The sequence below is a fragment of the Rhamphochromis longiceps genome, linkage group LG1 (genome assembly GCF_057381845.1).
Source record: "Rhamphochromis longiceps isolate RC_006_pf linkage group LG1, R_longiceps_female_GT1.1, whole genome shotgun sequence".
Classification (NCBI taxonomy): domain Eukaryota; kingdom Metazoa; phylum Chordata; class Actinopteri; order Cichliformes; family Cichlidae; genus Rhamphochromis; species Rhamphochromis longiceps.
Genome location: NC_140557.1, coordinates 20,665,960 through 20,680,574, shown reverse-complemented (window position 1 = coordinate 20,680,574; position 14,615 = coordinate 20,665,960). Strand labels below are relative to the sequence as shown.

Genomic DNA, 14,615 nt, shown 5'->3' with positions numbered 1-14,615 from the left:
CCAACTCTACAGCTATTGTTAGGGATGACATGATGAAACTGAAGGGTGTCTGGGCACCAAAAAAAGAAAAGAAGAGAGATTGGATTAGGCTGCAGCTGGCGTGCCATTCTCTCACTTCAGGATGAGATGCTGTGTCTTCTTACGTTTCTCTTGTAAAACAGGATGTAGGCTGAGTGTTGCTGTTCCTCACAAGCTGCAGATCCAGTTGTGTGCAGCACCTGTGCGTCATTATAGGCGAGCCAAGGATCTGATGTAGAGTGTGGACTCTCCTCAGGATGGACAGAATTACAGATGCAGCAGCTGTTTCCGATGTATGGAAACCTGACACACAAACAAAAGTTTACAGTATCAGTGTAAAATAATTCATTTTGTCCAGGTTGAGAAGGTGAGCTTTGGCCAATCCCCACACCACCACTCTGTCATTACTCCTCTGTTCTTCAAGTTACAGAAAGCCAGCTTGTAAAGGGGGACCAAATACAATCATATTGATGCAATTTGTCTAATAAACCATAAGTCACTTTTTCGTAAGACGCCAACTTAGCCATTGTCTTTAGCCACTCTTCATAGGGAAGGGGGGTTCTTTTTCCGCCAATGTCTTAGCAGGACCCGTTTGGCTGTAGTAAGAGCCAAAATAATCCATCTTTTTGTATAACTAGAAAAATCTCCATCAGAAAGTTCTGTGGTTATACCAAGTATGGACAGTTTTGGTGAGATACCAAATCTCCTTTTTAAAACACTGAAAATTACCTCCATTATATTTTCCCACCAATCCCGAAGTGCCGAACAGCTCCATAAGATATGTAAAATCAAAGCATTTTGACCATCACATCTCCAACATTCGGCCGTAGAGGCCAGGTTCCATTTATACAATTGTTGCGGTGTTCGATGCCACCTATGGATTGTCTTAAGTTGAATAAATCTACTGCCTGTTTCTTTATACATAGTATTAACATTTTGAAAACATGAATCCCATTCAACTGAAGATATGTCCAATGCCATGTCCTGGGCCCAGTAGCCCTTAACTTTAAGGAGAGGGTCAGCTGACCGTTCTTGCAATAAGTGATAAATCTTAGAGGTAATGCCTTTACCCAAGGGTGATCTTGAGAGCAGGACTTCCATAGGGCTGCCCACAGGACAACTCAAAGGGGTTCCCAGCCACTTCGATAATGAACTACAGTATGGTGTTTTGTTGCTCGCTGTTTCTGTTCTTTTCTTGGATTTTGGGTTCCCCAAAACATTTCGCTTGTATTTCCATTATTAATCTATACTATTTTCTATTCATATGCTGTCTTAATTCTTTTACACACATTCATATTCTGCACATTCAGATTTTTTGCATAATGACTGAAACTAGCACCACCGAAGGAACAATGGGCTGGGAGGTCAGTTTCTTGATCATTAATATGCAAATTGTCATGACCATTGATCAACAACCACTGATCAAAGCTCAATGATCAAATGGTAAATGGCCTGCATTTGTATAGCGCTTTTCTAGTCCCTAAGGACCCCAAAGCGCTTTACACTACATTCAGTCATCCACCCATTCACACACACATTCACACACTGGCGATAGCAAGCTACATTGTAGCCACAGCTGCCCTGGGGCGCACTGACAGAGGCGAGGCTGCCGGACACAGGCGCCACCGGGCCCTCTGACCACCACCATCAAAGACCATGAGTACCATTCACAGAGAGTTGGGGAATGGCTGCAATCACAGCATTGTAAGACGGCGAAAGATGTACCCTCCTCGATTCAGAGATGGTCTTTCCCTAGTGTTTTGGGGTTTAAAATAAAATTAGACGTCTTTACAGTGTAGCTTACAAAATAAACGCATTCGTAGGTTATTGGAAAAGTATTATTTGAAAAGTTACAGTATTTAAATCCCATAATAAAGGGAATATTAATGGTAAATGGCCTGTATTTGTATAGCGCTTTTCTAGTCCCTAAGGACCCCAAAGCGCTTTACACAACCTGTCATCCACCCATTCACACACACATTCACACACTGGTGACGGCAAGCTACAATGTAGCCACAGCCACCCTGGGGCGCACTGACAGAGGCGAGGCTGCCGGACACTGGCGCCACCGGGCCCTCTGAAGTGTCTTGCCCAAGGACACAACGACCGAGACTGTCCAAGCCGGGGCTCGAACCGGCAACCTTCCGATTACAAGGCGAACTCCCAACTCTTGAATCTGCATATCGTTAGCTTCATAGCATAATTGACTTAGGCAATTATGCTATGAAGCTAACGATATAAATAAAACGCTCGTGCCCCTCCATACCCCTCGTGTCTCTGGTAAGCTACTACACAACTCCCAACGATCTTACGTATCCCCGACGGCACTTTTTACGTGTTGCGTCACGGCTGTAGGCGTGACTATCCACGTGAGCCAGTGATCTCGGCTGGTCCGCTGACAACAAACATGCGTCGTTGGCAGCCCGAGGGGATACTCTACAGCAGAGTAGCGGCGGGGGCAGTTAACCAGCTCTAAGGACACTCTCACGCTAGTAGCGACCGCTGTCCCGTTCAAAGTTTTGGGGCTTTCTGTTCGGAGAAACAATCAAACGTTTTAGCGACGCTGTGTTTGACGGTGTCCGGTTTCCTCACACTGAGGGATTGCAATGCCCTCTGACTTTATCTCCCTTTTCAGCGGGGACCTCGACCTGAATTCACCCAGATCCTTGTACTCTAAAGGTAAACATTTTTTATTCACGTTCTCTCTCGCTTGTCACTCTCATTTGCCACTTTTCGGAGTTTACATGTGCGACTGACCGCCTGCCGCGTTTGGTCTAAGGGTTTAAACAAGTGTGTGCGTGGGTGTGTTTTTTGGAGGGTTTTTTTGTGCGGTGGCTGAACTCCCTCCTTCACTCTCATTCATCTGTAAACCATCTCTAAAACGCCTGCTCAAAATAACGTGAGGTACTGAATCTCTTATAGATAATTTATAGATATTTCCTGTGTGTACTGTGTCGTGGGATTGGCCCTTGAAGCAACGTGGAATGTTTTTTCAATTATTATTATCTTTTCTCAAAACTAAAGCCCTGGGCAGCTGCATGCACACCGGTCAGACCAGTTTACCAATTCCCTGGCAGCTGAAAAACGGTGATATCTATGTTCTGGGGGTTGTTTGAATAGGCCATCAGTGACCCCCGCCCCCCGAAGCACTACATATACAGGGCACTGCCCCCAAAGCAACGCTGTAATGGGATCATGGACATGAACTGTGAGAGCCTCATGCAAGCTTTTACATAGCATAGCCTAACTTAAATGAACTTAACTAGGTGTAAATTTAGAAAAACACAAAACAAAAACAGCGTCATTTTGTAGTACCCTGTTAATTACATGAATGAGTTTATCCATACAATAGGACACACATGTGGGAGCATGCTGCTTTGCATGATACTAGTGAGAAAAGTGGAAAAAATAAGTCTCCCAAAACTGTCATATGTAGAAATATCTTTTGGAAGCGATTTCATCCAACAGGGGGTGTGCAAAGCTAATATCAGTTTTTAAGGTTAAGAATAGTATGCTACCCTTTTCTCATAGCAGTGGGTTTCAGCAAACGAATTAAGTGGGTGGCTTCATTCATGCTCGTGCGGAAACTTTGCATCATTAAGAATCTTAATTGGAAATCTGTTGCCAGTTTTAACCTGAAAGTGTGAGTCGATAATGGGAAAATAATATAATTAGTAATTTAATTTATGGGTCTTTGTAAAACACAAAACCAAAATGCCATAATTCTGTAAATCAACAACTGATTTTCCTGGCAAACGCTGCTTTTACAATGATCTTAGACTGAAAAACATGTTCTTAAATAAACATGAAGGTCGTGGTGCAGAATTCAACGCTCAACTTTACTGCGGCTGATCATGAAGAGAAACGATCATGACTCAAGATAACATGCAATAATGACACATTGCCTGAAAGTATATTTATCATCTTTCTGTAGAAACGTTTTGCAATTTGCAATAAGTTGGAGAGAAAAAGTTGAAAAGTTGAAGCATTTAGGTTGTTTTAGAATGTCGCACTTCCATTGCAACCTCTGTCCAGAATTGTGAAATGCTTCCTCTTGTTATTTCAAATTGTCATGCTGTGGTTTTGGTTTGTGTCAAACTTTGAAACTATTACCCAAATGGATGCTCACAAATTGTGTTATATCATTTCGCTGGCTCAATCACTGGAAATGTGCAGCAATGAAGACCTTCTCTGCCTTTTCTCCCTGCCCTAGCATATTTACCAGAATATTAACATCTTTTTCATCAGCTGCTTTCCTAGATTCAGGAGTCCATTAATGTAGTAAACAAGTTTAACCCAGTATTGCTTTTATTTTACCAAATATGTGTTGCACTGGCTGCTCATATTAAACAGTACTAAAGTTTAACATGAAGGTCACCACATGGTCAAGTAATTGCTGTGAACCAATAACCCACATAGCAAGGAGGTCTGGCCTGGATCTTGTACCAAGCCGGTACTGCTGGCTGACTTCTGGCATGATATGACGTATGTCATCCAGATATGGGCCAGGCCTGGCATAGGTGGTACTGCCTATGTGATGGCATGCCACATCCGGCTCGATTGTGGTTTGGTTTATGTGGCCCAGGCCCATAGAAAACAGGTCTGGCCTGGATCTGGCATCAAGCTGGCACTTCTGACTGATTGGTGTCATGGCAGGGTGTATGTCAACCAGATGTGGGCCAGGTCTGGCAATGATGGCACTATTTATGTTCCTGTTTTCCTATTTTAGTTAAAAGACCCAAATGCCATGTTGCAATACTATACTGCTATGGTAGCCAACATTTCAAATGCAGGTTTGACAGGTTATTGAGTGTACACTTTATCCAAAACCTAGTGACGGTTTACTCATGTTTACCACCTACTGAGCGAAAGGTTAGTGGTTCAATCCCTGACTCCTCCAGTCTGCATGTCAAGAGTGTGAATGTAGTTAGGAAGCACTGAGTTTAGAGAAAGTGTGTAAATGTGGCATGTTGTATAAAGCATTTTGAGTAATCCAGGACATGAGAAAAGCGCTATGTAAGAATCAGTCCATTCACTGTCTGAACAGAGTTATGTTACTTTTGCACTGTTTTGCATGTTCTGGCACATGTTGTTATTATTTGGCTTGATTAAGGTTCGCATTCGGCTGACATCTGGGGCCATAGCTGAAACTGTTATGGGCCAGCAGTGAGTCTACAACTGGCCCGTGGCTGCACACAACTTACACATGGCCCACATACTGCAAAGAATGACGGCCCTTTGGTGGCCCAGATCAGGTTTGCCAGAGGTAGTCCACACATTGGCCAGCACAGGACCACCAGTGTGTCTGCAACTGGCCTTAGGCTGGCCCATGTGTGGGCCACCTCTGGCAAACCAGATCTGGGTCACCAAAGTCCCATCATTCTTTGCGGTATGTGGACCATGTGTAAGCACATTGTGTGGGCCAGATCCGGGACATACCAATTTCGCTATGTGGCAAAGTTCAAACTGCTCTAAATACTAATTTTTAAACAATTTCTTCTGTGACATAAGAGAAAAGTGATAATAAATATAGTAAAAATATTACAGTAAAAGCAACTTTACTTCAATGCTTTTGTAAGCAGCATTGATCATTCCCAGTAATGCTCAAGGATAATAAGATAACAATTTGTTTTTGCTGTCAATTATATAATTTAACTTTTTACTCCTAACTCTAGACCGTGAACTCTTATGCACCACATAAATCAGCTAAAACTCCTTTGAGATTAAGGCCAGTGGTAACTTGTTTTTAAACCTGTTAATCGCACAATTGTGTGTCGACACCATGGTCTGTTTAGTGGAGAAGCTGGGTTTCACTGTGTTGGGTATGGTCCTGATAAGGCCCACTCTTCCACAGTTGATTTTTTTTTTTTGGAAAGAAAGCCCCAGTTATCTTTTAACTCCTTCACATCAGCTTAAGTCGTACCCCAGCCCAGAAATAAAATATACTGTCGATCAGAATTTTTTGCTGTTTTTTTTATTTTTATTTTTTATTTTTTTTATAAATAGGTAATGCTCGTCTGTAAAATGCCTTTCTCACACAAGTGGTCACAAAGAGCTGTCCCCAAGATAGAGCAAGATGAGTAAGAAAATAAATGCCATTTAAAACAATAGAAAAGCTGCATTAAACAGCAAAACATGATGAGGAACATATTTTTAGCTTGCTGTTGCGACAGAGAATGTAAAGTAAATCCAATAAACAATAGCACTCAAGACAAGACTGTTTGCTATCTTTTACTGATGGACTGTAAGTTAATGCATGTAATAAAATGTCTCTCCACCAGTTTCACATTAAGTTGAAGAATGTTATGGGTTCTGCACTATCTATCCCAGTTAACAATTGTACGACCCTCAGATCTCGACATAGTTTTTTTCTCTCTCTTTTTTTTTTTTCTATTGACACGACCAAAGCCTGGTCAATCATTACCTTGCTGGTTGCACTGTGTATAAACCTGGGCTTAAATAGCACTCTATTAATATTGACTCTGCTGTGTTAAGCAAACTTAGCGGCATGCTCTTAGAAATATTTGACTCCCTTGAAAGCTCGTTGAGATCTGATGACGAAAGAAACAATATCATAGAGGGGAACCGTCTGAAAAAGAGCAGTGCATTAAGAGTTGGCGCTTTACTCTGAATGTTTCTGACGCAGACACGTCGCCATCTGTGGACTCTAATAAACTCCTGTATTTGGAGATGTAAATAAACTCATGAGTCAGTGGTCTTGGGAACTTAAGCTCATTGTGAACACGGTGAAACGCACAGTAAGGTAACTCACAATCTTCATCTTTTTTAACATCAACCCAGACCTGTTTGACGTACTTTAAACCGTCGCCCTTGTAGATATATATTTGTGTGTCAAGTTTGCCTGGTGTCATAATAAGATCACACATGACACCATACCAGCAATATGTTGATTACATGACATGGATTTCCTCCTCAGCTTTACAATATTCAACACAGCTTTGTGAGCACAATTTGCATTGCGTGCAATGAGTCCTGTGAAATGGGGAATGTCTACAAACTGCTTACTGGTAAAATCTCTTCACTTTTCGCTCATACCCCTCTTCCTCTGCCATTTATAAGTGCCTATCATAACTGTTTTCTATATCGGGCCTGCTGTATAATGTCCAGACTGACTCTGTCTCAAAGGACCTTAACATTTATTTTGACTGAAGGCCATTGAAGCTCCATTATGGCTCCTCGCCCCACAAAATTACTACTCCTGTAGTTATACTCTCTCTGAGGCCCAGCCATGTTGACAGAGCTAGTGGTGGTTTTTGTTTGTCTTTTGTGGCCTGGAAGTGTTTTATGATATTAATTGTTATGAACAAAGCTACATGCAGCTGGCAACTTGACTAATCTAAGGAAGAAGTAGATCAGAGTCGACTAGCGAAAGTGGAATGCAGACAGACGGGCATCTGGACTAATGGCATGTTCGGTCTTCTATCCCCCAGTGTCTCTGTTTAAACATGACATGGCTGTGCAACTGTTACTTTCTGCACATACTACCAAAGTAGCTGTAGTCTTGCTTTTAAAATAGAAGAAATGTAACACTATTATTAAAGTTGAGATCTGTTTTGTCTGGAGTAGTGAGCTGTTTAAGAGTTAGGGGAGATGGAGAACATTTAGTTTTTATGATCATCTTCAAGTAAAATACAATCTCCTATTGTAATATAAATCACAAATGCCAGTGCTCGATGCATTCATCTTCAGGGTTAACTGTTAATGAGCTCATTCACTGCTCCTAAAAAGCCATAAAGTAATTCAGATTACTCACATCTAAATGCGGCCCAAGTGTTCTCACTTACCTTCTTTGAAATCTCTTTGATCAATCATTAACACTAACCAAACTTCAATAAAAAGTCTAATCAGTGTCCGGTCAAAATATCGCCTCTTCTGGTATTTACTGCACACTGGTGACTTTGTTTTGGCTGCGGAAAATCAATATATGAGCTTTTTAACCAATCAGAGCACTTGAAGTTTATACTAAAGTGTCTTCTTGTGTGTGTGTGTGTGTGTGTGTGTGTGTGTGTGTGTGTGTGTGTGTGTGTGTGTGTGTGTGTGTGTGTGTGTGTGTGTGTGTGTGTGTGAGAGAGATTGTTGAGGTCAACTATTGAACTACTTTTTGCTATACGTATAGATCTCCAAAATCTCCTTTGTTGTATTGCAGTGAACACAAAAGCCGTGTTGAGATTTAATGCTTAAAAAAAAAAAGAGAAATATTTTACAAAAACGAGCACGTTTGTAATAATTAGCACTAGTATCACATTTGTGTCATACATATATAAAAAAATGTGTGTTCCCAAAGTTACAAATACCTTTTGTAGACATTGAAAAGTGTTCGTTTTTGAAACTGCAATTCGACAGCTTTGCGCGCACCTTTATAGATTTTACGACGTGTAATGAAGTTGCCGAAATCACGGAACTTATAAAGTATTATACGCGTCTTTTAAAGTTTTTCCGTTCTGCCAGAAACTGGCCTTTAATAAGTAATCAAGTAAAGATTCTTTGTCTCCTTGGCCTATTTTAGGTGAGCAGGTTAATTGTGTTCATGAATTGTTGCTCTCAGCAAGGAGATTATCTGCCAGACAGGTGTTGCTGTGCAGCAGGATAGCTCTGAGAAAAAAATACAGTAGTGGGTTACGAAGCGGAGCATTGCATTGTATTTGCCCCACTTAATTTTGTGTCCGTTACCATGTTTCAAAGAGTCCTGTCCACAGTACTGTCTGGTTTACCGCAGTTCAGGATTTCCAATGCAAAATAACAGGAATAGGACTCGAGCATAGCGCCTGAACGCTTCTGCTTGCACAGATCTTGGAGAATATTTCTCAACACTATTCTGTGAAAAGCCCAAAGCACCTGTGACATCTTACAGCCTGCCCTTGCGTTTCTGGCCCAAGGAAGATGATTCTGAACTAAGACATTAAATATTGAGTGCGGTGAATCTTGGCTTGCCGCACTGTTTCCATTGGCAGGTGACATGCGGCAGTTTAAGGTGTCAGAAACTCATAACTAGGCTGTAAGCGCAGTGTGTGTTATATTCTGGTTCAAAGTAAGAGGCTGTTAAATTGAATTCACACATTTATTCATTTATTTTTCTTTCTTTCCTGTTATTTCTAAATAAAAGCAAATGTACATGCAAGTTCCTATCAAGCCAGTCTGTGTTTGTGTATAAATACATAGTGGTCAGTTTACAATAATTAACAAATAATAAAATGATAAGACTTTATTGTCTAATTGTTAGACAAATAGCAACCCAAAACGTGTTTACTTTAGAGTATGGTGTTTTAAATGTATGCTGAAATCAGAAACCCGAACACGTACTTTGGGTAATCTGATATACTAACCTTACAACAAACCCCTTCTCCGTGGAGCTTATCATATTCCGTTTTTATTGAGACAGTGCCAGAGAGCTGTGGATTGAAATGGTCTTTAAGGATCGCTCTCCAAAGTGGTTTGATTGTCCTGCAGCAGTCGTCTTGCTGCGTTGTTGTTCTGACCACTGTTACTGCACCATGTTGGTTAAGTGAATGATGCTTTTATTAGTTAGCTGTATTTAGCATATATCATTCCATCAGTTTTCATCTAATGCAATACCAGTTGGCAGTGAGACATTAAACGTAGTGCTATTGAAACATGATAACATGCACAAAGGACCTGTTGACTAACTTCATGTATGTGTTCACACATGGTTGCTGGCACGTATATTTAGGGTTGGGCTTTTTCTTTCAGGCAGTTTCACACAGTACATAGTAGTATCTTGTGTTGTTCTAAGCCCCTATGGATTTCTACATTTTAACCAAAGCTGCATAAATACATCAAATTGAAATTGCCACCTTCCCCCCCCCCCCTTTTGTCCTTCATGCTGTTTGGGCTTGATTGAGACTGCACATGTGGCTCTCTTTTGAGACTTTGAACTGCATCCATGGTTTTATTTTCCTGCAGATCCAGAGCCAGAGCTAAGGCAATTTTCCTTCAGTGCTGAGTCAGTTTAATCACATCTGTAGCCGTTTGTTAATATCCTGGCACAAAATGAAATGAAAGGTGAATCTGAGGCTGTGTTAAGGTCTGCAAGCCAGTTCAAGTAGAAGAAACGTTACTTGGTTATGAACATATGATATATTCTCTTAGCTTTTTATAGCTTTTTTTCTTTCTTTTTTTCCCCTCCCCGGCAGGTACAGAATAGCTGCTGTCATCTAGCTTCAAAATCCTGTTGTAGGTTTGTTAAGCCTGTAAGGGATTTTTTTTCTCCCTCTTACGTTTGACACATTTTGTCACAGATCTGAGTTTCCTCACACAAAAAGGTATTTCATAACATTCAGTAATGACGAATTCTTTGTCACAAAGTGCTCAAGTGATCCACCTCGCAAGCCAGCAGTTGTGGTATGCCAGTATCCTGAGTATCCTGAGTCATCTGGCTTCCCCAGCAGACCGGCAGGTAATTTGTGCTGGAATGAACTGCAGCATTGATGTCCTCCTGTATCCTGTCATTGATTGTATCCTTGCTTGTTCTTGTTGTTGTGCACTCTCACTTGGCCCACATTCAGTCCAGCGAAGCCAAGAATATACCTTTTACGCCACACAGATGCATGCGCAGGGTTTAAAGTAGCGTCTGCACAAACACAACAAGTTGGAGTGCATGCAAACATCTGCACGGAGACTCGTCTTCACCCTCTGATAACACTGTTTGCATTAGACAAGAACCCTGACCAAAAGTATCAGCTTTTCCCCCCCTTCTCCTGCCTGGCAACCACCAGTTGTGAACGCCTGCTGTGAAATCAATTGCTATAGTCCCAGTCTCGCAGGCCTAAAGACCACAAGGGAAAAATCTGTCTTTGGTTTGGTCACACTTTTTCAAGTTTCACTACCACTTAGTGGTTAGTTAGCAAGTGTTTGCTGTAGTGCATTGACTTTGTCTGCAATGTGCTGTCAATCAAAGCAATCAGAAGGAGGTTTTTGATGTAGCAACCTCTTTGTCGTTTGTTGCTAGGTGAAACTGTTACCAGTCTTCAGGAAACCCTTGCTTACTGGTTGGGGCATACACATTTTTCCCTAGACACTGATGGGTCTCCAGACCTGTGTGACCTTACCAAACAGTTTTTCCTTTTGTACTCTGACATTGAAAACATTTTTTAAACTTTGGCATTATTTTTATTTTGTCTGGTTTACCGCAGCAATTTTGCCCTCAGCTTTAAACTCCACATTGTTCCACAAAATTCAAAGAGTTAAAGATGTGCTTTACCTTTTATTGAGTTTTTTTAAACTAAATCTGATTATAAAAGTATAATGATGGTATTGTATAGACGTTGCCTGATGCAAAATAAACCTGTACTTAGGTTGGATAATCATTAATCGTGTCAGTTTTTTATGATAAAATCAAATCTTAAATATCTAGAGCGTGACATCTGGTCACAAGGCTGCTAACTGCATTTTTTTTCAAAACATTCGGTAGCTATTTAAGTCACTGCTTATCTGCTTGATTGCATTATGGTCTTTTTAACCTTGAGGTGCCCTGCCATAGTTTCTTGTTAAATCAAAGGTCAGGTTCATTTATTAGTTTGGCACAGTTTTTTTGTTTTGTTTTGTTTCTTTGTTTTTTGATGAGTCAAATACCAGTTCATTAGAAGAAAAAAACTGTTCATTTCTCACCATATCAACAAGCCACAGCTTGCTTGAACAATGAGCAACAGAAATATGAGTCTGCATCTTTTTTCTCCTCTTCAGTGAGTGAAGGTGCAGACTTAAGTGTGCAGTCTGACGTAAACCTGTTTGAGCACGTGGGGCAGAGTAGTAAGCATGCTATTTGGGAGGAATTTTTGCCTTAGGTGTCAACAGAAATTACATAAAGAGGGCTTCTAGATCAAAAGCTGTTGTTGGGTGCCAATCTTTGCATGTCCAGGCAACTAGACTAACATGCAGACTTCAAATTTCAAGTTCCAATATTCCAATATCACCCCTTGTTTTTGTTTTTCAGTTAGTGGCCTAAACCCTGCCAGAGCAAACTGCATTTTGCGATAGAGGAGTTTGATTAGTCTTTGCCATTCTGTTGTGACTTTTGCCTGACAACTCATTCTCAATCCTTATTCGGAAGTAAATCTTCCTATATAAGTGGTAAAGTTATAGGCTTAGTCTACAGGCTGTCTCACAACAGTTTGTCAATAGAAATCTTGAAAATATTACAAAGAAGTAAAATCTACAACACAAGGATAAGAATTCAAAGCAGTTATTGTTCTGAAAAACATTGGTATTAGGAGCTAGTCCTACATTCTGGACTTTTTCAGTGTAGATTTAGTGCACCTCAAGACCTTCCCAGTGAACTTTAAATGTTGTCTCAGTGCCAGATTTTTTTTTTTTAAATGTTTATTTCCCCCTTCTTATCATTAGAGTCAACAGCTTTCATCAGAAATCAGCCCACAGAGTTTCCAAAACTAGACCTTTGTGATACTACAAGCTATTTTTGCGTAATGTTATATACTGACGTGCAGTGGCTAATGGAGATTTATTCGCATCTTTGAATCATTATCTCCATCATTTGCTCACAGATGCTGATTTTATGATGTGCATACATACTTTATATTAATTATGAAATGAGTTGTTGCATTAAAAAGTCTCAGGGTAGTCCAGGATAGTATTATATTAAAAAGACTCGGAAGGTCTTGCTGATAGTGACTGTTCCAGTCTAAGAAGCTAGGGTGCTGTCCCCCCCCCCTTTTTTTTAAACACCCTTGTAGGGCTGTTCGATATAACGATTTATATCGGATGACGATATAAAAACGTCTATTGTTTCATTTTACGCTAACGTTTGTTTCGTGGTGTCGCAAAATAAACTGTTTACGGTAATATTTTTTCATCGTTTTGATGGTCACTGTATTAATTTCTTAAAGTTCTCTCTTTCTCTTACATTTAATATAACCACACTACAGATGGACAAGTGCCTGTTTTTATGCGTTGTCGTTAGCAACAACGACGGTAAAACCATCGCGTGTCCGCTTGTTTATTTTCCAAATAAACCTTTCACAACAAAGCTCAAGATCCTGTTGAGACTTTTCAAAATAAACTGAATCGCGTGAAAGAGCAGATTATTTACGGATGAGAAGCAAAAAAGAGCCGTCAGGTGCTAAAAAATAAACCTTAGACTAAAGCGTTAGAACAGGCTTTTCCCCGCAGCACGCCGTGTAATAAATATTTCCAAAGAAAACGGCGGGCCTTACAACTTATGTCTAAAAATGTATAGTTTCATACATCGTCAGAAATCCCTGTTTTACCACATCGTGTGTGTGTGTGTGTGTGTGTGTGTGTGTGTGTGTGTGTGTGTGTGTGTGTGTGTGTGTGTGTGTGTGTCTTCTGATTCACTGGAAATGGGGACTTGGAAAACTTCTCATCAGCAGTTAGACATGAATTCGCTGGAAATTTTATGGTTTGATCTTTTTTTTTTCTTCTTTTTTTTAAAGTAATTATTTTCTGCGACATTGCAGATAAAACACGTTTTTCTTTTTTTTTCTTTTTTTTTCTTTTTTTTTTTTGAAGGGTGAAAAAAAAGAGGTTGATATACAGACATGCAGTTTCTACAGGAGTATATACCATCACTCTCTGATAAGTTTACTTCGTATGTTACAGCCGGCTCATAAAGAATATGAATAAAATTTCATTTCCAGCATTTTCTCGGCTAGTGTTTGCACTTTTAGTATTTTAATTCAGGTGATGGCACATGGGCCACACACTTAGGTTGCAAAGGGGTGCATATGTGATATGTAAAATCGAGTACTCAGCAATGTAATCTGCCTTTGTAAACTTTTATGAGCGAATGGGCTGTTCTAAAGAGCACACTGAATTTGAGCATGGTACTGAAATAGGATGCCACCACTGAAATAAGTCAGTTTGTGAAATCTATTCCCTCGTAGGTAGTCCACGATGAACCACAATGTAAGTGATTGCAAACCATGGCAACTCGGCCACCAAGTGGTAAACCACTAAAGTTAAGAGTGAGGTCTCCTGGTCGTAAGGCCCATGGTGCATAAAAACCACCAGCGTTCGGCTCACTTAATAACTGCAGAGCTCCAAACCTCCTCTGACATTAACACAAACAGAAAGGTATTCTGTTGATGTAATCTGCATGTGGTACCCTGATTTTGTCCATATAATGTAAATTCTACATGCCGTCAGTAAGAAAAGATTCTGGACTGCTTTGTCAGTTGAAAACATTTACTTATTTATTTGGAAACGCAGGACAATCAAAACGTGTGCATGTATTAGTAGATGTAAATATACACGTTTTATGTGTAAAATTGCCACAGTGTGTCTGTTTGGCTCTCAAGTGGCGCCATCATGATGATGCACTGGTATTGAAGATTAATCTTTTTAAGAGTCTTTTTGTTTTCCTTCAATAGATAACGCTCCAAGTTTTTCAGAAAATTTAAACATCCTCGATGACCACCACATACGTGAGTAAAATGTGAATTTCACTCATTTAGTGGTTGCTGGAGGTCGCAAGGATTGTGCGTTGCCATGAGGTTGTTGACCGGTCTCTAGGCCAGTGTAACAGGCCTTTCAGCAAAGTCATGGTGTCTTTGAGTCTGCCGACCAATCACAGGCTGTGCAGG

At 40.4% G+C, this 14,615-nt stretch overlaps 1 protein-coding gene across 8 annotated transcripts in view; it reads left to right on the top strand.

Annotated features, from left to right (window-relative positions):
* The first annotated feature begins 2,403 nt into the window (after window positions 1-2,403).
* The window catches only part of nfat5b (nuclear factor of activated T cells 5b), a 44,319-nt gene continuing 32,107 nt past the window's right edge, over window positions 2,404-14,615 (top strand). For 5 of the 8 annotated variants that reach the window (XM_085402101.1, XM_085402100.1, XM_085402104.1 and 2 more), the window contains exon 1: window positions 2,405-2,697. In XM_085402101.1, coding sequence (XP_085258227.1) covers window positions 2,625-2,697 — 73 coding nt within the window. In that variant the 5' untranslated portion in view covers window positions 2,405-2,624. Of the gene's footprint in view, window positions 2,698-14,402; window positions 14,457-14,615 lie in introns of all 8 variants that reach the window. The other 3 variants (XM_085402098.1, XM_085402078.1, XM_085402084.1) reach the window with 2 other exon arrangements.